This window comes from Aspergillus udagawae, assembly GCF_001078395.1.
Source record: "Aspergillus udagawae IFM 46973 DNA, scaffold_1, whole genome shotgun sequence".
In the NCBI taxonomy this organism is placed as follows: Eukaryota; Fungi; Ascomycota; class Eurotiomycetes; order Eurotiales; family Aspergillaceae; genus Aspergillus; species Aspergillus udagawae.
Genome location: NW_025091264.1, coordinates 4345962 through 4370841, shown reverse-complemented (window position 1 = coordinate 4370841; position 24880 = coordinate 4345962). Strand labels below are relative to the sequence as shown.

Sequence of the window (24880 nt, the reverse complement as noted above, 5' to 3'; positions counted from 1 at the left end):
TACCAACAACCAAGAACCGCATTCACGTATTTCTGAATTCGGAAATCTGACAATTACTGTTGAAGATCGGTCTTCGAACGTGTTCGCCCATACCCAGAAAAGGTGTTCCAGAGAGTATTTATTAATACCGGCGATTGTCTTGGTCCCCGGTCACGCAAGGTTGCACCAACGAGGGAGAGAGGTGGGTAACAAAATAAATAAAAAATTAAAATTGAAGAAGTTAACAATCAGATTAAGCTACAGCACTTTTGTCGCCCTTCCAACGCTCATATAGTATTGAATTCGCGTCTTTGCAGGGAAAGATGCGAAATACTGAAGCAGGCGAATAATGAGTTTCTTCCATGCAACGACTGTGTTCTGCCGTTTCCTTTCCGTCCACTTCAGGTCCCGCTGCATGTCACCATTGCTTAGCTTGGTAAAGAGCAACGTTCCAACTTGCGTTCCTGTCAGACAGCTAAAGTGCTCAATTACTTGCATTCCTCCCCCCTTACGCAAAATGAAAGGAAAAACACAAGAAGCTGAAACTGAGAGGAGAACCCTACAAATGGTGTCCGGATGATGTTGAACGCTTTGTTTGGAAGAGAACACACAAGACTGACAAGTCTACAAAAATTCGTCTACGAGATTGCTACTCTATTCTGTCTAGTGTGGCGACAGACGGACCGAGCGCTGAGATCTCTCAATCTATCTAGGCTAATGCTGGTCTAGAGAGAATCAAGCGCTCTGAATGGCCAAGAAAAGCGACAGATCTCGTCCATCAGATACATTGTTGACACACATGGTGGGTGACGCAGCATGACTGATCTACTTCTTACACACGAAATGCTGGAGAATGAGGTCGAATCCAAGTCGATGGGTCTTGCGTCCACAGTTACACTACACTGCGCAGTCGGAACTCTGAAGCGAACATTGACAGGGGCAGAATGCAACCAACGCAGCTCTTGCCGGCCTTCTTAAATCAACAAAAATCAGGGACACGAGGGACACGAGCATTGCTTCTCCAGAAGGGTCCTATCTTATCATTGGTCAGTAACGTAAATGATCTTATCCAAAGGTAAATAATAACCTTCATTGGCATTGAAATTGAATTGGGAAGGTATGGACTTGACTATTTGTCTACAGAGTTAGTAACCCTGTCTACTCCGTGGCCGATCGCACATGAGATAATGCGAAGTTCTTGGGTCTTCTGCTCCTCCGCACGGGTGGATGCATTTCTGGTTTCCAACCCTCCATGTTTGCTTTTGTTACTTCCATAATGATTACCTATTGATTTGGGGATCATCGCCGTCGAATAGCCTTCTCAGTTCTCACACCTGAGAGTGTACAATTAGTAATGATGAGAGTCGTTAGTGTACTCTGTATTAGTACTCTATCGGTATCTGAGGAGCAGAAATTAGCAGAGCGAAACCGGGTGGCGCGGTGCTAAAAGCACAACCAGATCTCCACTTTTTGTCGACCCGCGGCCAGATCTGTTGAGCTTCGCGCCAACCATGGATGAAGCTCGAAGGAGGTACAGATCTAGCCTATACTTACTAGGTATAGAATATAGAATAGACAGACTACGGGGTCTCCCGAGGCCGGTGACAATAATGAGCACAGATTAAGTCTGAACATTATTAGTATCTCAAATAATACATTATTGCTGAATGAATTCCTTGAGATGATTGAGGAACGGATCTCCCCGGCATTCTCCAGTGTGCCGGGCCCCTCATCCTAGTTACCGTAGTACGAAGTAGTAACCACTAGATGACTAGCGTCGGGAATTCAAATATCCAAGACTCCAAAGTCAAAAGTCAAAAGTAGATCAAGTAAAAGTAGACGCTGAGGAACAAATGGATTATTCATTATTATTGCACACAAAAAGATCAGGTGTGTGCGGGTTGTCCCCATTTCTGGCCCTGGGGCCATCGGCTGGTCCAGGTGGGATCCCCGTTCCTAGCTTAGTTCATCTACCCAGTAGTAGGGTAGTAATAGTACTCTAGATAGATAATAATAAGAATGATGGTTCGCAAGGCGCATTACGGAGTTGTTAGCCACCGATCTATCCGTAAATTGACTCTACTACATCACGATCATACATCCATACTAATAAATAGTTGACCCTACTGGGCGCTGTCCACTTTACCAGTCACCTTAGTCGACTTCGTACACTTCCAGTCGATCTTTCTAGTCTCTCCCACGCCTAGTTCTCGTCCCACTCCCGTTCCCCTTCCACTCCTCTTAGTCTTTGTGGCCCTCTCTGCCTTTCAGACTCCAAAAACCGTTCGAAACCTTAAAAAATCCATTCCTTGAACCCATCGCTTTTCCATCTCTGTGTTGCTACACTCTCCGTTCCTTTATCATTTCATTTGTTCTTCATTCTCCTCCATCACTTCGCCATCTTAAGGATTGAGTGGATTCCCCACAAACTCTTGTTTGGAACTTGTGGCCCTGCTCTTTAACTCAATTCTACCTTGTGCCCATCGGGAAGTCCTCAACTGTTCGCTCCGTGCGTTCGAATAGTGGAAGTTGAAGTTTCAATGGTGAGAACGCCGGGTGCCGTATATTTCTTCTCTTATTATGGTTAGGAGAAATCTGACAGACAATCTAGATGCTTTGAATGTCAATATTTACGCCGGGTATTATCCATAGAGCCGCCATTATTTCTCGATTACGTCCAATCGAAGTTGCGATACTCCATCTAGTTTGAAACGCGCCGGTCGCATCCGACATCTCTGAACCTGTATTCGCAGACAAGTATCACCACAATGGCTTCGATGACTGGAGGGGTTGTCCCCGTGGACTATGGACACACACGGGGTAGGTCATAGCCCTCCGCGTTGCTGTTCTTGGATCTCAAATCACTATGCCGTCCTGGCCGCCTGTGTACTTGAGCCATCACAAGCCCCAATGTTGTCACCATGTGCAATATGAACCACCCGCAATGCTTAATTCCAAATTCATGGAATGTGGCCGGGTGATCGCCATGTCAAACTCAGAGATGGACATTCTTTAGCCATGCAGGGTCGATTATCATTGATCAGATGACATTCCATCCATCATTCGGTTTGTCAGTTCTGGAATGCTTCAGAGTGATTCGTCGAGGTCTCTTAGATCTGTTGCTGCCTGCTTCTTCTTGCTGAGATTTAGTATACATACATGTACTAATCAGATGCTGTTGCAGGAGCCCCCTCACAAACCAGCCTGAAAACCCCAACCTCAATGAGCACAAACTTCTTTCAGTTCTTTGGAGGGCAGAAAAAGGTTACCCGAGGTCTGTATTCCACATATTTTGGGTGCCTCCTGGCCACCGTTAATCAAGATGGTACCTAGTAGATGGCCAACCCGCCAAACGACGAGGTCCCAAGCCCGACAGCAGGCCTGCCTTGACACGACGACAGGAACTGAATCGTCAGGCACAAAGAACCCACCGCGAGCGCAAAGAGCAATACATCCGGTCCCTGGAAACTGAAGTTTCGCGACTCCGGGAGGCTTTCACTCAGGAGATGTCTGCAGCGAACCTCGCCGTTGTGCAGCATCGCGAAATGCTGCAGACGGTGAACGAGGAGAATGCGATCTTGAAGGAACTTCTTACCGCTAATGGTGTTCAATTTGAGACGGAGTTGGAACGTCGCAGGGCGGAACGACGCTCAGCAGGCCGAGGTTTCCAGTCGAGCCCGTTGGCCGGCAGTAGTCCGGGGACGGGAGCACCAGCAGCCTCCAACGGCAACACCTATACCACACCACCAACCACAATATCGACCGTCTCGTCAGACTTGAGTCCTCTGGCGAGTGGGGTGGGACGAGTGCAAATTTCTCCCGTGCAGGAAATCACTCCTCCACCCCCTATTGCCATGACGGCTAGCTCGTGTGAGATACCAGCCAATCTCGATCTATCGGCCATTGCTCGAAATCAAGAACCTGTTCCGGCCGTTGGGGGAATATTCGAGGTGGATCCCCAGCTTCAAATCGATTTTATACTCACGTATGCTGCTCCGCGCCTACCCATCTTTATCGATCAATGCTAACAAGTGCAGGTTGGAATCCCCTTGCCGCGAACACACCGATTATCTGTGCCGAAGATCTGTCACCGAGGCAGACGACGAGGACATGCCATTCTCAGGCCACGCTCTGATGGCCACCTGCCCCCCGCCGAGTTACATCGCCAACACAACGCCAGCGCAAGCCTATCCACACAAAACCTACGATCTTCCGCATGCCAACCTGACGACTCTACTCAATCTCAGCCGACAGCTCGTGACAGAGGGTCAGATCACCCCAATCATGGCGCTGCAGTGTCTGAAAAACCACGAACTGTATCGCACCCTGACCAAGGATGATGTCAAGATCATCATTGAGACGCTCAATACCAAAGTACGATGTTACGGCTTTGGAGCCGTTGTCGAAGACTTTGAGCTCATGGACTGCCTAAGCAGCGTCCTGGGGTCTAAGGTGGATACCAGATTCTCCTGCGCCGGAGACGATACGATGTACTCGTGATGCGATATTTGATACCTCTGTTTCTCAAGCGGATTGGGGAGTGTGGAGTTCTTTTCTTCTCAGAATAAGTGGATGTAAGTAGAATGGAAGGTTTGGCGATTCTTTCTTTTTTTACCTCCTTTTGTTTCTTTTCTTTTGTTTTTACTTTCATGGAACGGATGACTGGTTCTTGGTTCTTTATCTTTTGGCGTCTGGGATGCCTGACTTGCCACTCTTTGCTCCTCGAGCTCTCCTTGACCTTTGTCTCTACTGATCCTTCCCTTTTCTTTTTTTCGGATTCAGCCCGAGGATTACCTTGATCCTCACGTCTAATTTCTGCAGGCCAAATTATGGCATGTAAAACAGCTACTCACTAGCTTTTCATTGATTGAACTGCTGAATTTGGTCCCGTATATCAAGTTGGTTTTTACGTTACGAACTAGATATTCATTGTACTGCCTCCTGTCAGAGTCAACACTCTCCCGCCCTGACAGCCTTCTGGACCAATCCAGCACACAGGCAAGAACCTGAAATCCTGCACGCTACCGCCCCTGCATACCCACACACCTACAGTCCTCCCTTATTCAGACTCTAATCTCGAGACAAGCCACTTCGCCGCATCCCCTTCATCGCCCGTAAGAAAATTCCCTGCCATGGTCAACAACGTCCCATCACACACCACTATCCCGCGGCACAGCGTAGTAGTAGACCTACGTCTTCTTCTCCTTCCCAAACCCGATAATTGACCCGTTATCGGGGCTGGCGGATTCTGACCCATGACAGAGACATCTAAAGTCGATCATATCCATATCTCAACATTTGTACATACTACGGGATAAGGCTACGGAGTAGAAATGCTGGCTTTGGTGTATCCTTGAGCCTGGAATGCCGGTCACCCGACAATCTGGATTGATCGATTGGGACCAGAACTTGATACGGCTCGGTATGCTGGGAACGAACGGGTCGTCCGTGCGGAATGTGGAGAGCCGGACAGGGGATCAAGGCTTGGCTTGTTTCACTTCGGAGGAGCAGCCTACTCTGGATGGGATGGCTTTTTTGGGAAGAAATTCCGAGCGGGAAAGCCTCGGACGACAGCGACTGACTTTCAAGGGGGAATAAGCCGGGACTGAAGCCGATAGACGGCTTCGCTATCTCAGTCGAAGAAAGATAGAATTGGTATACAATGAAATCGAATATCTACAGTACTCTGCAGGAGGGAAGGATTAAAAGACCCGGATAGAAGGTAACGTCCTACAAGAACGATGCCTGACTATGCCATCAATCTAAGTAAGCAACTTTTGAAATATGCACACTATAATCGAAAAGACATCATTATACTCCGTACGATCATGGCGAATCACATCAACAGATCTATTCCTCGGACTCCTCCTCGGCCTTCTCCTCCTGCTCCTCGGCGGCCTCGTCGTCTTCCTCGAAAGTGTTGGCGGGCACGCTGTACAGACGAAGGACAGGGCGGTTGGGGTCCTTGATGAGGATGTACTTCTTGACCTTGTCCTCCTCCTCTTCGGCATCGAGGGTGCGGATACGGTCGACAATAGTACGAACGATACCCCATCCGTTGCCGAGGTTCAGGTTCATCTGGGCGGCGAACTCACGGGGCTTGTAGCCGACAACACCAAGGATGACGTGGGAGGTGGCGGAACGGGGGTTGGCACGCGAGACGAAACCAAGCTTCATGGCGTCGGCCTTGGCAAGGATGGCCTGGGTGGTCCAGCGGGCGAGCTTGATGCTGTTGTTCTTCATCTCGGTAGCCACGACGGCACCGCGCTGGGACCAGAGCTTGCTGCGCCAGTCCAGAGCGCCGCCGGAGCCGGGAGCCTTGCTGTCGAACTCGTTGAGAGCCTTGACAATCAGGTGCTGGTCCTCGCCGCCGGCGGGGTTCTTCATGACGGCATCGACCTCGGTACGGACGATCATGTTGAGAGGCTCCTCATCACCCTGCAGGGACAGGTCGAACCGTCTGTACTTGTATCCCTTGGAGGCAAGGGGTTCTGTCTCCTCGGCGGCGTTGTAGAAGGGGTTCGGGTGGTTAAAAGTAACCTTGGAGTCCTCGGATTCCACCACGGTCTGCAGAGCAAAGTTGTGGTTGATGAATGTGGCCTCCAGAGCAAGAGCACTGGGGGTGTTGAGCGACTCCTGCTTACCGGAAGAGTCAGTCGTCTCGATAGGGGCATCCACAGCATTCTCGTTGACGGTGACCAAGTCGATGGAAGCACCCTCGCGCTTGTCGAAGTAGATCTTGTTGCCCTGGTGGACGATAACAATATCCCACGAGTAGGCACTGCGAGGAGCGCACATGAGCATGGACAGAATGTCCGAGGTGGCGAAGACGGTCGCCTCGTTCTTCTCGGCGAGCTCCTGGATAACAGGATCCTGAGAAGTAGTGACGTTGTAAGCGGCACGTTCCATGGCCTGCAGCCTGCGCTCGGCGTTCTTGACGGGCGGCTTGTCGTAAGACCGGTCGTAGTAGTAGAGGAAACCATAGGAGTCCAGGTCCTCACCCTCGGGAGCCTCAAGGTTCAACTTGGACAGCCGGTTGAAGTCAACCTCCTCCAGCATGGTCCAGTCGGGACGGACGTTGACTGAGGGCTCACGGGTTCTCTGCGGCTTGTCATAGTCCTTCCAGCCAAAACGACGGCCACGGTTGCCGCGTCCAGAGCGGTTGTCATAGTAGCGATCGCCGCCCTGGCCACGGCCAGCACCAACTCTCTGGAAGCCAGCGCGACCACCTCTCTGGCCAACACCGCGCTGACCGCGGCCACGGAAGACAGTGCCACCACCACGGGCGAAAGTACGCTTGGTCGACGTGCGGGTGTTGTCGACAACAGAGAAGGAAGACTCGTCCTCGGCGACCTGGATGTTGAACAGGCTGGAGGTGCCTGCGCCGTAAACCTGTTGATCTGGTCGGGGTCAGTACACCATCTCAAAGACATGCGGGACAATTGGACTCACCTCTGTAATTCCGGTTGTATGCCTGACGACCACCCCTGTCACCGCCCTTGCCATCCCCCGTCCAGTCAGCCATACGGCCAAGCTTGTCACCCTTGGAGAAGGGAGCGTAGGGAACGCCATCGAGCATGTTGTCGGAGGGAGTGGCGGGGCCCCAGGTGTCCTCAGCGGGGAGGGCAGCCACAAGGTCTGCAATGGACATAGGCGCCATGATGTCTGATCGATATTAGGACAGATACCTAGTGACAGAAAATGTCGGTGGTATCAAGAAGAAACGGCGAACGGGGTGTGCGCTGGCGGCGGGACGATTCTCGCGATCTCGAATTTTTGTGTTGCGGGTTGTGTGTCCCTGTGGCTGGTGGCCTTCGCTCCATCAGCCACACTCGCTCGAAGCGCCACCGCCACTATCCCCAATTGGGAATATCTACTCCGTACTCCTTTCAGCGTATAGCTTCATGATCCTGCCTGCTCTACTCTGTAGTCATTATCATTAACACTGTCACCCTTGAAGCTCTATTAATGGGTCTTTACTGGGCAATGTGCAAAATATTTTGTAAGATTGAGTACTCCCATCTGAATTGCATCTTCTAAAGCCATTCTCTTCTATTTCTAATATTACACATTTTGATGGCCAAAGAGCAACAATTATTCAACGCCATTCACACCTCTTATGATTTAAAATAGTACTTACTGCCAATTAAGTGTTCTCATAACCATATACATCCAGAAATTGGAATGTTCTTAAATGTTCTTTGAGTTTGAGAGCAGTCCATAGAGGGTGTTAGGACAGTTGCTGCGTCACTATAGTCACCTTTTCGACACGACCTCGTTGTCCATGGATGGACTGACCATCCGTCCATGGTTATGCCTACAGGGCGTGCGCATCTTCTTCCAATAATAATGGCTCTGGCCTCTTAACTGTAGCTCGCCGAGTACATTCAGAACTTTAGCTCACATTTTGGCATCCTTGGTACCATGCTCTTTTTCGCCTCACTCACATTTTACCCCTGGTTCTATCGACCTTCCATGCTTGTTTTTGATTCTAATCATTGCTTCAAACCGTCATTTCCGCACATGGTTCACACCCCATTCGTCCTACTGTCCAAGAATTGGTATGTGAGACTAGAGGGCGCCACCATGCAATATCCTCAAAAACAAAACCAACTCAATTATTGTCAATGCTTCGCTTAGTTCCCAATTAAAGCTTCAGGATGGAGCATATTATGTTCTCATGCAGCTCTTTACCATGGAGACATCATAGACTCCATGGATCGCCGGTACCTTGCTGCCGATCATCAGCGCAGCACTGATCCGATTCGGCACCAGTCCAGAGTTCCCTTAGGGTTCCTGATCCACTGAGATAAGGAATTCTCACATGGGTTGCTGGATCACTCTATTCCCTCAACTACTGACCTCTTGCTAAAATATTGGATTTACTTATTCCTGGCCTCCAGTGTCGTCCGCCTCCGAAAAGGGCTACGGACCTGACCACACCCTTTTTTGGGTAAATACGGTTCTTGGTGATGATCTTCCCAGCGCCGAGCCATATGATATATCCTTGATTCTCGGTTACAGCATTATATCGCTCTCTATCTACGCTTTCAGTTCTTGGTCCTGCTTATCTTGGATCCTTTACTGGGCAGATCTTCTTTCAACCAAGTCATCGGAATTTGATGCTTGCTATCAGCGCCGTCTTCCCGGTTCGTTGTGTACTCACTGAGCAATGAGGCCAACCTCATCTTTCCGGATGTTCAAGATAAGGTCATGACAACATGATTGGCTTACTGGATCATCTCAGAGATTTTCTCAAAGGGCTCCCTGGGTAACTGTATCTACCAGCGAGGGTATAAAGAGTTCGAAATCACCGCGACGTCCTTTTCACAAATCAAGCCATTCTCCAGCTGAGACCTTCAAGCATCCCTTATCTCCGCATATCTCACCGGAACCGTCAAATCAATCAATATGAAGCTCTCCATTCTCACCTTTCTCACACTTGTAGCCATCACCGCGGCCATCCCCGTCGAGGATCCTACCACCTCCGCGCTGAAGTCGCAGGTGGAGGAGATCGCAGGCCAGGTCCACGGAGTGGAGGACCAGGGAACCACCACAGATCCGTCTCAATGCGTTGAGCCCACCCTGTGCTGCGGTTCCCTGACCACTCCCCTGGACCCCATTTTGGACCCTATTCTGCTTGGTCTTGGCATCAATGCTGCCCAGATTGTTGGTTCCGTTGGACTGCTCTGTGAGTGACCCGAATATGCTCTGCCAATCAACCTGTACTGACGGATTCCTTGCAAAGGTCACCCATGGACAGAAGAATGTTCCTCTGCTCCTCAATGCTGCACCGAGGCCAACCTCTTGGTATGTTCTCTTTCCAAAATTCCATTGGCTCTTGAGAACCGTTGATCCTGATTTAGATCACAGGGTGGTACCCTTGCTCTGGGCTGCTCTAAGCTCTAGGTACACGGCCTTAGATGTTCAAGGAATCCCTCTCAAGTGTCGTCGCTGAATTGACCGTTTGAGTGCCGGAATCCGGATAGAAGGTCAGGAAATGAGGTCGACTTTCGCCATGCAATTGTATTTATAACTTGTTCCGAGTTTCTTTGGTGTGTTCTGAAATCCCGTTACCAGCAAGTACAGTTTTTGAAACGAAATTCGCTCGTCTGAGAGAAGCTCTATAAAAAGTAGGCTAGTGGATATGCAGTTCCTAGCCATGGCGTGTGTATCCTGATTTGATGCTGGTATGCCTAGGAGAGAAGTTGATCCTCAGCTGGTAGATACATTTATTTCCGAGTAGTCTAATGCTCTTTCATCTTAAAAGTCTCCATTAAATCGGCCTGTTCCAACACAGCAAGATATACTTCCCGAACTCCTATCCACTCTGAAGACCAAGGCCATTGCCTTGATAGAGGAACCCCCTCCCTCTGTTCTGAACCACTAAACACAAATGACGGGACACAGGCCTAAGGTATATTGCATGCATGGAAACCAAGATACGACCAATCAGTTCTTGCTGCCAATCAGAAATGTACCAGGCCAATAAATATGCTACATGAAACATCCAGTAGTCTGCACACTACAACAACAAGTAGCCAAAGCAATCAATAACAGCTCGACAAGGTGAACACCCTAGTAACAATTTCTTACTCTTCCTTCAGAATTTCTCTGGTCATCTGCCCTCATTGCATAAGTAAGGTATTGCTTCACAGCTTGATGCAGCCTTGCACCCATTCATCGGCCTCTATTCCAACACCTGTGCACCACGTCGACAACGATCTCCAATCCAATCTACTTCCACCTGGACGGTACAGTCTCCCAAAGCCACCGGTAAATCCGCGTCGAACACCCATCCAACGCAGCCATCACAGGAACAAGCAAACAAAGGGCACCGCATATCATGGGACATGGGCACTTACACCTCCAGCAACGAGAGAATAGATGCGGCTCAAGCTCACGCAAGAACCCGACATAAATCAAGGCTGAATCCAACAGGATGCCTGAATAGAACCCCAGCTCTTAATCGAGAGCATCAGCATCAGCATCACCCGATGACCTGACCAGACCCGAACCAAGCCACAGGGGCAAACGAAGAAATGGCCGAGCAGTCATTCACGAACCGCTACATTGACGAACAGAAGCTGCTGGCGCTGCTGAGGGCGCGATTTCCTCGGAAGACCTACACAGTCCAAGTAAGTGCGAAGTACTTGGCCATGTCCACGTTTCTGCCCTACACTCTACCGAGTAGTCTAGGATGAGTTAGCCTCGTGTTTGTTTCTCGCACTAGGATCTCATTCCCTGCCTGCATGCGATTTGACTTCCCGTCATCCGGCGTTGTCCAGGGCTGTGCAAGCCACCTATGCGGTAACAGGGCTAATGCGAGCCGCAGATAAAGATGGGGGTATGGTACATCACCGCGCCGCAGACTCTTACACAGGTTGGTTGGCTGCTCACATGCAATATTGGAAGGGATGAGCCCTTGATGACTGAATGTCAATGACTGCTTTATTGGGTGCGTCTTCGTTGGTCACAAGGCGCTAATGGTTTCCTGCGCTAGGATGAAATCTTGTCATGTACCACTCAGCCCGATTCTGATGGATCGGGCTGACACAAGTATCCTCTTATTGGATTTCTAGAGATGTGGCTAGATGAGAACTCGGAAGGAAGAACGCGGATTGCACGAGTGAACACAACATGGCAAGTTTGGCAAGGGGGTGGTGCATTTTGCTTATCATTGTCGGAGATGTCAGACACGGAGTAGATACTTAAAATGCTCATCCCCATCATTAGCGTAGCTATGGCTTCTATTATGTATGGTTGACAACGCATACCGTCTTTCTCTTGACCTCTTTTGTTCTCGTGGGTAAATCTTGGAAATATACGTTAAACGCATCCTAAGATGAGCCGAAGTTGTCCTTACAGCCCCACGCCCTTTCGAATCGTCGAGGGGAAATATATGGATCCCAGGAAACTGGTGAAAATGCTCAGGAAAGAATACGGTCAGTCAAATTTTCGAGTAGAGGTGACTGCCATTGTTCGATGAGCGATACCAGGAAAATGCTGATCAACTCGCAACAGTTACGCCTGGATCAATACAAAATTTACATTCCCGACCATCAAAGAGAGCAAACATCGATCTCGATAGATGTAGGTGTTGTTTGATTTTTCTTTTTTCAGCCTGCTCACAGACTGATCTCCAATATAGGATATGATCAATGACTGCCGGGTGTACTTTTAGCTGCAAGCCACGCAGGATTGGACACTCAAAACATCAAGGCAAAGTCTCAGACACACTGAATACGAGGTTTTAAACGAACCGGCCAGAGAAAGATTTGGTCCTACGGGAATCTGCATAGGTACATGCCAGTGGTACGGGTGGTACTCCCTTAATACGTTCGCTTCAATTTTTCTTTCTTCGGGGCCCCCAGAATCAGCCCGTCGGACGACTTCATATTGTCTATATTCGGGTTAGCTTGTACGATGATATAATGGAATCGATTGGTGGCTGGTCACACCATACAGATACCTCTCCTTCTCCTAGACCTCTTTTAATCGTAGCAGCCTTCCTAGAGGCGATTTCAGGGTCTGCATAGCCTGGGTCATTGTGACGGCCTGACTGACCACTTGCATGAAACAGGGATTATGATTGAATTGTGACCAATTATATACACAGGCACATGCCTTAGAGCTGAGCGATACCAAGTCAATAACTAGAAAAGGAATTATGTGGCGGTTAGTCACACTACCTGCTCCAAAACATGCCTTGGCCAGACGGGAAGGTAGCAGCCTCTCGTCGCTTTGGCCGAGTTTGCCGGTGGGACAAAGCGTATCGCCTGTATGTTTTCCACCGTTTTTCAGCCTGATAGTCACGCAAACATTATCCCCTTCGTATCCTAGTCTACTCATTGTTCCGCCTTCAGTGGCTAATAGAGGCAGAATACGGCATGGGCAAGGTGTCCGCCTCGTCAGACTCTTTGAGAGTCATCATGACCTGACTCTTCAACGCGTGGCTAAAGAAACACAGGCGCCTTCTTGCGCCTCAATTAAGCCTCAAGTTCAATAAAGTAGACATTTTATTCCATGTAGAAACAGAGCAGAGTTCGCAGAACTTGGCTCCTTCTCGAGTGGTATATAGGATGCCATGTCACGTATGCAGTCAATGCCCAGTCCGGCTGCGACATCATGGCACCAGACACTCCCATCATGGTCCACCTGTCTAATCGATCTCGGATCGATCAGTATTTGATGGACAAGGTTCAGTCCAAAAGAGATCGGCTCTTCAAGGCCCATAATAAGCGACCGCAACTGGAACTCACGTCAATAATCAAGTCGAGAGACGCCAACGGCCGCTGGTCTGTTCGACTGGAATCACCAGTCAAAATCAATGGCATCTCAGAGTTACACCACGTCGAAGAGGTATATCGGTCAAAAAGTAGCTCTTAAAGGCACCCCGTGCTAATTGGTAACTCTTCCGTATACAGACAGACAATGATGCCTCCAGGTGCATCCAGATCTACACAGTTCGGCACCTACGATCTTGGACGACGCTAGACATCTCATACGAGACTATCGAGCACCTCTTAGCAGCCCATAATGTGTTCGATCATTTTTGGAGATGCATATTGACGTTTGGGATCAAATTTCAGGAGAATGAGTACGATTTCCCACCTTTCCGAGCGAACAGCGAGCAAAATACGCACAGCCAAGTTGATGGTGAGGATTCTTGCATCTTCTTGGTTGCTTCTAAGCGGGAGGGACGTTGACTGACGGGATAGAGCTCGCCTACGTGATCCGACGTGTGGAACCCAATAATAGTCCGACGGATAAAGGTGTGTGTCCATGGTCGATACGTCAAACGGGAGTTTACCACAAGATGGTATATCCCAACCAATATCGTCAAAACTCAATACGGAACACGTCTGTTTTCATCCTCATTGTGCCTTCGCATGCCGCGGAAAAATCCATCGCGCAGCGTCTCCCCGAAAACGCTTCTCAGGATGACACATTTGGCCAGGATTTTCTTATCCATGAATGCATCGTCAGGGACAGTTTGAAAGGCTGGATGGACTATCTGGCCTGGCTAGAGGCCGAGTCCAAACAAATAGTATACTGCTGGCTTCTACTATTCATTGTTCAAGGCCTATATCAAGAGAGATGGCACTGACCAAGATGGATTCCAGGCAAACCGAGTACTAGTCCTCGATATCCTTCCGAGAGGAAACAACGGGGAGCCTCGCAGCATATATGTCAGTGCCGAAGACCGGCAGCGTCTGAAGCAATTAGATGATTACATCACCGATATGCTGGTTATCCTCCAGACAATGGCCGACTCTATCAGTCGCATCGGCAAGGCCTGCAGACGGCACTGCAGAACCAGTTGCAACGGCACAGGCTCTTGCCTCTGTAGTCACACGGTCGAAGAATTTGAAGAGTATGCTGCAGAAGCTCAGACATCTTTGAACCGCGCAAAGGTGCTAAGAGAGCGCGTTCAATCCACAGAGCAACTGGTAAGAACTCTACCAGCTCGAACCAGAAAAATTTGTCACCCTTATGACCAGTTGCGCAGTGCTTGCACCTCTCAGATCTGCTTGCTTATGAAGAAGCAGCTGCTTTGACACAGCTTGCGTATGCCTCCCGTATTGAGAGTGAGGAGATGGTTAAGCTGGCGGTCAGTACAGACGGCCTTCATATTATCACTTATCCCTCTTGGACGGCTGACGACAAAGGCGTTAATGTAGGCTCAAAGTGCTCGCGATGCCGCAGCGGTCAAGGTCTTGACAATCATCGGTCTCGTGTATCTGCCAACCACAATAGTATCTGTAAGTGAAAGAACAGCAAACGAAGATTTGCATTGACACTGGGACAGAATTTCTTCTCAACTGAGTTTGTGCATCTCAACGACAAGGGCAATTTGCAGATCTCTCACCAAGTCTGGATTTTAGTCGTCGTATCTGCTCCTCTGACAGTTTTGACAGTCATCACCTGGTGGCTGTGCGACCGATACCAGGTTATTGAGGCAGTGCTTGGAGGGAAACTGGAGGAGAGCAGTTTAGAGAATGGGGGAAGGCAAAATCGACCTGCGGAAGGCAGACCTGCTCGGCTGAGTTCGGTCTCATTAGACACATTAGCAAGACCACGATGACCTCGAGGAACGGCGCGTACCTGGGGAAATGCCTCTCTCCCTCTTTCTAGTCTATCCATCACTCGAAATGTAGTGACGCCTTTAGAAGAAAGCCCTACCATAACTGTATGGCTTCTGTGGGACTCTTCGACCACAGTCAGTATCATCAGTTCTTTGCCTGTGTAGGATCAGTAGCAAAGGAAAACAATAATTGGCAAGCAGAGAAAAACTCTGTTAGTCTCAGCGCGGAAATAACCAACAGATTCGACTCACGCTCTACGCTAATGCAGCACACTGCGCACACTGCGCAGTGCATCATGTAAGCCATAGCTCTTTTCGAGTCCTGTACTCTTAAACACCTGCTTACAGGCGCACCTACCTACCTTTGGTTACTGAAGTAGGTACGAGATTGCGGCCAATACAAATACATGCGTCCAAGCCGCGCCTCAATTAGTGCGATTTCAACTTCAGAAAGCAAAGCACTATCGAGCTGTCTGATAAAACGAGTTAACTCAGAAGCACCCGCAATTTGTTACCTGCTTTGACGTCGCCAGCGTAAACAACGCCGGGAGAAGGAGCCTTATTCTAAGAAGCTTGGAAGCAAATGGTAGTCTCGAGAGCCGAAGCCGGCAATATATGATTGACTCGTTCCTGACCTGACATCTTGTAGGTATCGTGACATGTCACTTCGAGAGGCAGTCTCTGTTCTTGGCTTTTACTTACACACAGCCCCCGTGCCCGGTCTCGTCGCTCGTGGCTGTCAACCATGCAACGGCAGAACATGATTAAACGCAACCATGCACATCCAAATTACTCTGCACTCTGACGATACAGTTCAACTTTTCCAAATTGAATAGACCGAGCAAATTTTTTCCTTCCCCCCTCAACTGGTCATCACCTCTCCATTTCTCCTTGCTTTTCGGTTCTTAAACTTCTATCGCAGTCCCACCATCGCCTTATGAGAAATTGCTCTTCCAGTCTTGTCATTATATATTACAGCCTTTTTGACGTGCTTTGAGGAGATTTTCTCCCTCAGCCGGCGTTGTACTGATCTTTGCCCATGTTTTCTCTGATACTCTACGCCAGACAAGGCTACGAACAATCATCACTCAAATCCTGATACATTGAGTTTGTGACGCTGTTATACAATTCAACAATGGCTTTCCTACCCTGTCTTTTTCAACCGTTCATACGTTTGTTTCGACGCCTTTGTCGCGACAGACAGTCTCCCCGGTCTCGAACGAGTCCTAATTCCGATGATCATCCATCCTTCCCACCTGCGAACGTATCGGTCGTTGACAGTCAGGCCAGAGTTGACGGACTCCGTTCACATTGCTCTCGCGCTCCTTTGGATCATCAGTCTTCATCTGGACTACAATCTGACCGCTCGGTCTCGAGGAGATCTTCCTTGCTGGATGTGACCTCTAGCCCTTTTAGTCCTCTCCACGAGCTTCAAGAGTCCTTATCCATGGCAAGCATCGAGTCTAACAGTTCAGGGCACGTAATATATGTGCCACTGCCCAGTCTCCGAGAACTTATCACTGAATCCAAAGTGGAGGACATACTCCGTGAGGAGGGGTTGGTGGAAGATCTCCATGCAGAGGCAGAAGCCAAGAGAATTGTTCAGACGTCAATGAAACTATTCGCAATCCTCGTCAGTAGGAAAAGAGGTGCTGATATCTTGAAGTTTCTGGATGAAGGGATAAGTGACACCGATTTGCCTTTCGTCATGAAGCCTGCAAGAGCTGGAAGCGAGCGAATGACACTGCAAACAAACGGAGGTCGCGATATCAGGACTCTAATTGAATGGACTGACTCTGATGTCAAGAGCCTGGCGAAAAAGCAATGGCGTATGTTGGCTCCGGTGTTTGAGCAGGACGAACATTACGATTTTCCGGTTGCTCAAATCTTACCTTTCACGAATTCGAGACAAATCGAGATCGAAAGCGGCTTCAGTGAGGTCTTTCAGGCCTTTATACATCCAGCTCATCACAACTTCTGGATTTTTCCTGGTTGCCGGGTAAGTGGACATCCCAACTTCAGCGATGTCTGTAAGAAAGACCGCTTAACACCATGGCTTGATGGCTAGGATCGACACGCCGTAGTTGCAGTCAAGAAACTTTTTTCTTCCGACCCTTCACGTTTTCAAAATGAGCGCGATATGCATATTACTCTTAAGAGAACGTCAGGGCCCCATCCTCATCTGATCAGTCTTCTATTTACCTATAAGGAGGGCGGCAAGTTTCATCTAGTATTTCCATGGGCAGACGCCAACCTACGAAATTATTGGAAGAGGATCCCGCTCGAACGGATTGATTATCATAAAGTCTTGTGGTCGTTGAAGCAAATGACGGGCCTCGCAAGCGCGCTGTCTTTGATTCACGGGTTTCAGCTGCCGGACGAACGTCAGCCTGGCCGCCATTTCGCGCGTCATGGTGATTTGAAAGCAGAGAACATCGTGTGGTTCGCATCTTATCCAGGATGCACTGATGCGGACGGAATATTGCAAATCACGGACCTAGGCCTGGCTAGTCTTCATAACATCGGATCGGTATCGAATGGTGACCCGGCTGGGGTGCTTTGTACTAGAACCTATAGGCCTCCAGACAATCATCGCAACCATCGCATATCCCGGAAGTGGGACGTCTGGAGTCTTGGCTGTCTATATTTGGAGTTCGTTACCTGGATAGTACTTGGATTCGATGCTATTGTGGAGTTTGCCGAGCTTCGCGGTGCCGAAGGTGGTGAGACGGATGAATTGAACGAAGATAACTTCTACACGACTGATCTCAGAGATGTACGGCCATCGGTAAAGGCATGGGTGACCCGCTTATCAGAACATGAACGATGTTCTGATTGCTTTATGATCTCTTGTGTTTGATCATGCGGAAAATGATTCGTATGGATCCGAACGACCGCATCGATTCCCAGCAACTCCACCAAGAATTACTTAACCTCCTTGAAAGGGCATCGAGTAACGGAGCCTATCTCGTCAGGGCTAGTGAAAGATCTCCAATCTGATCGCGAGATCGAAAGTCAATTGTTTTCTCCGGAGAGACCGCCGCTCCCTTATCGGCAGATATGTGACATTCTAACCCTTCGCTGCTGTCATATTAGTAAATGGCATATATAGACTGCTTGGAAACTGTGGCTATACTTCGACACTTGTATATGACGGTTGCATACACTAGGTGTGAAATTGGATATTTTTGCTTCGGTGTCGACTGTTGGGATTTGGACTTAGGCTATCATACACTTGGTCGGAGTTCTGGATGAGCATACCTGCGGGTCAAAATTTTGCAAACATCTCAGGGCATCTCTTTCAAAGGAGCAGAAGATTAATTTTTTCCCCTTTCTTTTTTGGTATATATATATGTTTGTTTCGTGATGTGCATGTCAAAATAAGGCCTGTCAAATGTCAATTAGGGTACACAACATGCATCAGCAGATCCGTGTGCCTTGCATTTGCATACTGTTCAGCTATTCGATGCGGATAAATCATCATTGGTGATCATACTTGATCCTGGTGACAGTACAGTAGCCAAGTCCCATTTGTGTATGACATGTCATACATACACCAGTGGCGCATTGGCAGCCGGACACGGAAATTCCTCGCTCGCAGTGCGTAAAGAGCGATGAATCAAGCGCATTTTGTCAAGTCTTACCACCATTCATCATTATTCTGGACACTTTCCTGTATTCACCAGAATGCCAGTCACTTGGCTATCAACGAGCTATCGCACCCGTCCAAGAAATTTCAAACTCTCGTCCTGTACGCCTTCATGAAGACTTATCCAATTGTTTCAAGACTTCCTCGACGATTCTCTGTACTATCCCAAGGGTTTATGGCCGCAATGCCACAGTTATAGTAAGGACGTCTCATCTAGCTGCGAAGCGAACCTACAATGACTTTCTCGGTGCCTCGTGTCATCTCCGGCAAGATCTCGAGCTAAGGCTCCTGTTCACATAAGCTGGTTCCTCATCAACGTAGAGTCCGAGAGGCGAGAATGATTTCAAGAATCGAAGAGTAAATCAGCAACGGCATTGGCGAGTGTGCGAGCCACCCGATGCATTTGTCACTACCCATCAATATGAGTGGTCAACGACCCATCAGGGACATGACGTCTGCAGAAGACATGAAGGTTCGCTACCACCTCAGCAATGACAGTGTACAGATGGCCTCAGCTTTGTTGACAAGGAGGAAAAGCATTTCGAGCATTGAGTGACCTCTCGCCTAAATCAAGTCAACAGAAATAGGAACATCTTCAGTGGCCCTGACTGTTTTGGTGTCACAAACCTATTGTGTTTCGAGAGTGTAAACACAAATCTAGTATCCCATTATCAACGTACGGTGACTATCTTCATACGTTGGTTTCTCACATAAAGAAATGACATAGAGAAAACCTCGATGATGGGCACTGACACAGTCGCTCAGTATGTCTACCAGTATGGTAGTTTGAAAGATGGATTTGGCCACCCCATTCCTTGAATTTTTGTACCCCTGAAGGTCAGGTGAATGATCTAGCTGTATAAGGACCAGTTCAGCTGTATCCATATATAATTCAACCTAAACAATCCATACTGAGTAGTTCCTTTGTTATTGCCAGACTTGCCAGCAGCGCTCGATATCACCATGGCTGAGGGCCAACGGCTCGCCCTGTCCAAACTTGAGCTGCTTGAATATTTATGAGTTCGTGCCGTGGGTGGAACGGGCGATGCAGGAAGCCGACGTGGTGATCGTTGATCATTGGCGAAGATTCCGGACCCCCACTAGACTACCTCCCTGCTTTCTCAAAATTCAGTGAACGAGGACATGGACCCGATGACCCAGTCCGCCCTTACGCTGATCCCGCGCCAAACCTGCCTATCGAGACACTGAACAGCGCTGGCTCGGACGTCAGCTGTTATGGCTTTGATCCTCGATCCAACTTACTTTCTGTCACCATCAAATGGTTGAAGAGACCTTTGGTCCAGTCACCAGAACCGGGTTCCCTCCTCGTCCCTATCAGACGAACACAAGCGAGAATGTCCCACACGGATCTTAACGATACACCGATCCATGTGAGCACCAACGGCCCTCGGGACGGACACGGACAGCGACATGACATAACCCTTACCAGAACTAGATCACGGCTGACGGTGTATTTGACAACCGTTTGGTTGTTGTTGGGCCAGCCAATGCCAAAAATACTGGCAAGTATCAACCTTCCTGGGCTTCCTTACAATCTACAAGAACACGGCCCAAAGTAATGAATCTGGCCTCGCATTGTCGCAGAGACCGAGCCGAGTGTATTATCGTGCGGAGCAGAGTGCCAGAACCTGTGTCACTATGACAGCAACAACCTAAATCATTCTTGTGGATCTGCTTCCTCTAAAGGATAGCGCTGAGACTCGGATAGTTTTTACCGAGGCCATCGAATGCCTTGACTCTGACCAAGACTTGAAGAAAATAGTCTGTTTGAGCAGGACTTGAGAATATGCTTTATTATTGATAAGCAATTCTGTTATAGCAAGCTTACTTGGATATAATGAAAGCCATAAGTGTTAAAAATTCCGCACCTTGTCTATCAGTTTCTCACGACTAAGGGAGTCCCAGGTGCCCCTTATCTTTAATGCACTTCAACCTCCACCAACATTAAAAGTAGCTCAGATTATCCAATACTAAGCACATTAACTGCTCGCCTTTAACTTCTCATTAGCAACCTACAGTAATAACAAAGCCCTAGGTCATTGCATCACATCAAACTCAGCACTTAAGTGAAAATTCTTTCTGAGACCATTTCTTCACTAAATCATTCGCTACACACATTAAACTAGTCTCAGATCATCCCTGACATGGTTACATTAATTATTTGCTAATATCGTGCCATATAGTGAGGCTTAGACATTTAATCTACTTAGTGCCTAGTCTACTCGGTATTGGTCTGTCATCGGTGATCCCCGTTGCTAATAACAGTCTAGCACAGGGTCTCAGGGTCCACCATCGATCGCTCCAGTCTAAAGTAGCCCTTAAGGGTTAAGGCTACCACATCATTCACATGTAATGATGTAAAATTGCGTGAGAGAAGAGTCCACTTGCAAATACATCCAGTTGGGTGGAATGAGACAATGTCTGCTTCGCTAATTGTATTGGGTTTAGACCGGGATTGTGAGGTTGCAGTTGTACCCTGTGGGGATGCAAGTAGAGTCATGAGCTTCAGCGGAGCGCTCTGAAGTGCCCCAAAATGGTAAAGGAACCTTTCGATGATAAACTCGCCTGTCATGCGTGCCATTCATAGGACTCTACTTTGTGGATTCTGACTTCCTGAAGATAAAAATACTAGTCACAGTGTGACCTCTTTATAGACTACTCGCCGTTTGTAAGGAGCTTGTTCTTGATTCAGTATTATCTGCTCTAAATAATATGTACAGAGAAAAGAATCCTGGGTCGGTAACAGCAAGAGACTACACACAGCATCTCTACTATAAACAGGGCCTTCGACAAAAATATACAGAGCCCTGGTTGCCTTGTATCTTCACTCCGAAATTGATCAAACGTGGTTGTGCCGCGCGTGGGATGCAATGCCAGGAGCAAGGCCGCTAGGCAACTATATTCTATCGTCCAAACTCCACCAACCACCAATCACGAAGAATCGCTCATTCTGAGCTTGACCTCAATAAGGTTAGGGACAAGCCTTCCGGAGGACAATGCACTGTATCCAATTGTTCAACAGCGATCGGGTGTGATATAATCCAGTCATTGACACGCCTGCTTCAGAAGTATCCGGCGGCCTGGAGATTTTACTTTGGCCAAGTCCGGCGCGACGCCACGCAGATTGCCTGAAACACGGGCTTGGTACTGTCCCGTCGATTCGGGATTCGAGTGTCTGTCAGGTTATGCGATGCTTCGGTCGTCTGTCCTGAGGCTGGCGAGGACACCGTTGTGTGGCCACGCATCCATCGGATATCATAAAGGTGTAGGTAGGATTGAGTATTGCAATAGGAAATGATCACAGCTCGTCCAATTCGTTGTTATCCTCGTAGGTTGTAGGGACTTGCTGTCGCTGGGATGCCTCTTGTATCTGTCTCTCTATGTCTCTTCGTCGTTGGGCTGCGCGGATGAGCGAGACCATGAACATCCGCATGACCAGTATGACTACCAAAACGGCGCAGAAAAACGTGATGCCTCGAACTAGCCCTTGTGAATGTGCAATTCTTCGATGATGACGGGTATGTCCGAATGGCATATGGCGCTGATCATTGCTGCGGTTGTTAGACGGACGCAAACAATAGCAAGGGGACGATGCTGCCTACAACATGAGCTGGCGGTTTGGAGCATATCTGACGGACGAATCATCGACATAGCGATGTTTTCTATCGGGCCCGTATTTTGGAGGAGAGGATGGATCTTGATTGGGATTGAAATTGAGCCATCGTTCGTAGTCAGTTGCAGGCCTTTCTCTGGTCCGTAGCTTGGATAGAGGCGGCATGATATTGATTGGCTTTTCTTGTTTTTGATTGATCAATGTCGATTGATGGTGGAGATGAATGGATAGATAGATTCAGTAGTGATACTGTGATAGAGAGTTGGTAGTCAAAAAGTGAACTCGTGGACACACAAGTGGTCCGCTGGATGAGCGCTTTCTTGATTATAACCTAGTCATTCCTACCAAAGCTATTCCATGACCATACCAAGGAGAGAGACTCAGGGTCGATGGACAGGTCCACAGGGACTAGGCTGCGATTTAAGGTGGAAAACACCACGCCAAGCTGAGACAAGGCTTCCCTTCGGTCGGTTAGGGGCTTAGGTCCAAGACGAACAAAATATCATCCATCTTTTAAACCATTCGGTTGAGCAGGCACAATGATTAATTCCATTCTCTCCGACATCTCTTCTTCGATTGAAGGACTCATGGTCTATATGAACTTCGCTCCAATGCTACCCCTCAGTTCTTTCCTGGCCTCCACCATCACTAGTTCCCCCTGGTCAGACGAGTTCAATTTTCCAAAGATTAATCCTACGCTACAGTATTAGTTCGTAATGGACTCACATTCGAGACTCCTTGGCAAACAGGCGGCCATAATAATTTGTTTGTAATGTCCTCTCGGCAAAAATAGCCTGCGTAAACTTTCCCATCATCCACCAGGCTCTCAGCTGCTGCCAAGGGAATCCCGCTGTCTGAAAAGGCTCCGCAACACGAATATGTCTCACTGTCACATTCAAATTTGACTCAGCCACGTGGGCTAATTATATTCTCCAGGGTCCGAAAATTCCGCCAGGTTTCGGACCGCTTAGTTGTCTTCCACGGTCTGTCATCCCTTCTATCTATTGTTTGGAAGCAGCCTCCATCTCATAACTGGCATACATGAAAGGTCCAGCGCCCTTATAATCATCCTGCACCACGGGAACAGAGATATAATACTAACAACCGTCAGCTCTTTTCCTTGAATCAGATATAGGCTCATACTCACCTCGAAGGTGCCGTTGCTGTTCAGACTGCCGACCTGCACTGTGCCAAGCCAATTCAGTGTGCCATTCGCATTCTTCTCCACGAACCTGTCCACCATGAGGCTGTACGCCTTCTTCGCGGGAGCCATATAGTCCTTGGAGCGGATGTATCCCTGCCGAATGCCCTTGAGGAATGCATACGTGAACATAGCGGTGCCGCTGCTCTCGATGTAGTTACGGGGATCACGCGGGTACTCTCCGTCCATGATGAGCCACCATCCGCCAGACTTGTCCTGTGTCTTCTTAAGGGCTTTCGCCAGGGACTGGAAACGACGCAGGTTCTTCTCATAGCCGGGATGCGACCGGGGCAGGTAGTCGAGTATGTCGACAAGCGACACGAAGTACCAGCCCACCGCGCGGTCCCAGACATGGGGTGCGCCGCCGGTAACAGGGTCTGACGGTGTCAGGATCATCCGGTGAGGTCAGGAAGTTCTGTCGGGAGACATACCAGCCCAGACTGCCACTTTACTCTCGTCATATCCGTGCACCAACAATCCGGTCGTCAACCGGCAGTGCTCCTCGATCAAATCAAACTGCAGCACGATGTCGTCCCAAGCGGTAGCATTGTTCGGCTGGAACCACGCGGTGTACTGCGCATAGAAGTTCTCCGCCATGTAAATCCCGTCCAGCCACATCTGATTCGGGTACGTGGGCTTGCGGTGCCAGAACCCACCTGCCTTGTTGCGTGGGGTGAAGTTAAGCTGCTCGCGGAGGGTATCAGCCGCAATCTTGTACCTGTCATCCCCCGTCTTGGTCCACAGCCAAAGGAGATTGAGGCCAATGCGGATGTCGTCAAGCGAGACGGTTGACCCGGGATAATTGATCAGCCCGCCGGAGGGGTCGACGACAGCATCGACTTGCGATTTGATGTAGGTGAAGTAGCGTTCGTCCTTCGTCTTATTATAGGCGAACTCCATACCGGTGTAGAGGACGCCATTGGCGTAGTTGCGGGACAGGGAGACATTCTTGGTCATGAAGGACGAAGCCATCCATTCCGTGTAGTTGGCCGCCTGGGAGAGGCCGCTCAGGGCCGCTACGAGCAGCGCGGATTTGCTGATTGAAATCATTCTGGTGTGGTACTATCTTACTCTATCACTTATACAATCCTGTAGGACGATGGATCGCAATCCTCTCGCTCTTATACCATGTTCCAAGAACTTCCAAGACATCCTAAGGACTGTTTACATTATCTCGGGCCGGAGACAGGAGAGCCAAGACCCCTACTCATACGGAGAAATGTCAAACGGAGAATTAGCTAGCCATCTTGGCATGGAGCATCCACCAGAGTGGTGGAGAAATATCAGGACTCTTCACAGGAATCGTCTGTCATAATATCTGAAGTGGAG

General features: G+C 48.8%; 6 protein-coding genes across 6 annotated transcripts; 4 read left to right on the top strand and 2 right to left on the bottom strand.

Moving 5' to 3' along the window:
- Positions 1-2747: 2747 nt before the first annotated feature.
- Positions 2748-4479, top strand: flbB (the record flags this gene model as incomplete). The annotated part of the gene is made up of 4 exons (XM_043286927.1): positions 2748-2799; positions 3164-3253; positions 3316-3964; positions 4017-4479. 4 exons carry the CDS (start codon positions 2748-2750, stop codon positions 4477-4479), a joined length of 1254 nt encoding a protein of 417 aa, XP_043142862.1.
- A 1350-nt stretch (positions 4480-5829) lies between these two features.
- On the bottom strand, positions 5830-7639 carry Aud_001428 (eukaryotic translation initiation factor 3 subunit D; the record flags this gene model as incomplete). Its single annotated transcript, XM_043286926.1, has 2 exons — positions 5830-7379; positions 7432-7639. The coding sequence occupies 2 exons, from the start codon at positions 7637-7639 to the stop codon at positions 5830-5832; spliced, it is 1758 nt and encodes a 585-aa protein (XP_043142861.1).
- Positions 7640-9390: 1751 nt separating this feature from the next.
- Aud_001427 (hydrophobin family protein) lies at positions 9391-9888 on the top strand (the record flags this gene model as incomplete). Its single annotated transcript, XM_043286925.1, has 3 exons — positions 9391-9670; positions 9728-9789; positions 9853-9888. The coding sequence occupies 3 exons, from the start codon at positions 9391-9393 to the stop codon at positions 9886-9888; spliced, it is 378 nt and encodes a 125-aa protein (XP_043142860.1).
- Positions 9889-13107: 3219 nt separating this feature from the next.
- Positions 13108-15067, top strand: Aud_001426 (uncharacterized protein; the record flags this gene model as incomplete). The annotated part of the gene is made up of 7 exons (XM_043286924.1): positions 13108-13341; positions 13407-13638; positions 13701-14029; positions 14106-14432; positions 14492-14593; positions 14664-14744; positions 14792-15067. The coding sequence occupies 7 exons, from the start codon at positions 13108-13110 to the stop codon at positions 15065-15067; spliced, it is 1581 nt and encodes a 526-aa protein (XP_043142859.1).
- Positions 15068-16514: 1447 nt separating this feature from the next.
- On the top strand, positions 16515-17859 carry Aud_001425 (protein kinase domain-containing protein; the record flags this gene model as incomplete). Its single annotated transcript, XM_043286923.1, has 3 exons — positions 16515-17066; positions 17136-17790; positions 17840-17859. 3 exons carry the CDS (start codon positions 16515-16517, stop codon positions 17857-17859), a joined length of 1227 nt encoding a protein of 408 aa, XP_043142858.1.
- A 5492-nt stretch (positions 17860-23351) lies between these two features.
- Aud_001424 (glycoside hydrolase family 88/105 protein) lies at positions 23352-24601 on the bottom strand (the record flags this gene model as incomplete). Its single annotated transcript, XM_043286922.1, has 3 exons — positions 23352-23447; positions 23498-23928; positions 23983-24601. The coding sequence occupies 3 exons, from the start codon at positions 24599-24601 to the stop codon at positions 23352-23354; spliced, it is 1146 nt and encodes a 381-aa protein (XP_043142857.1).
- Positions 24602-24880: the final 279 nt, after the last annotated feature.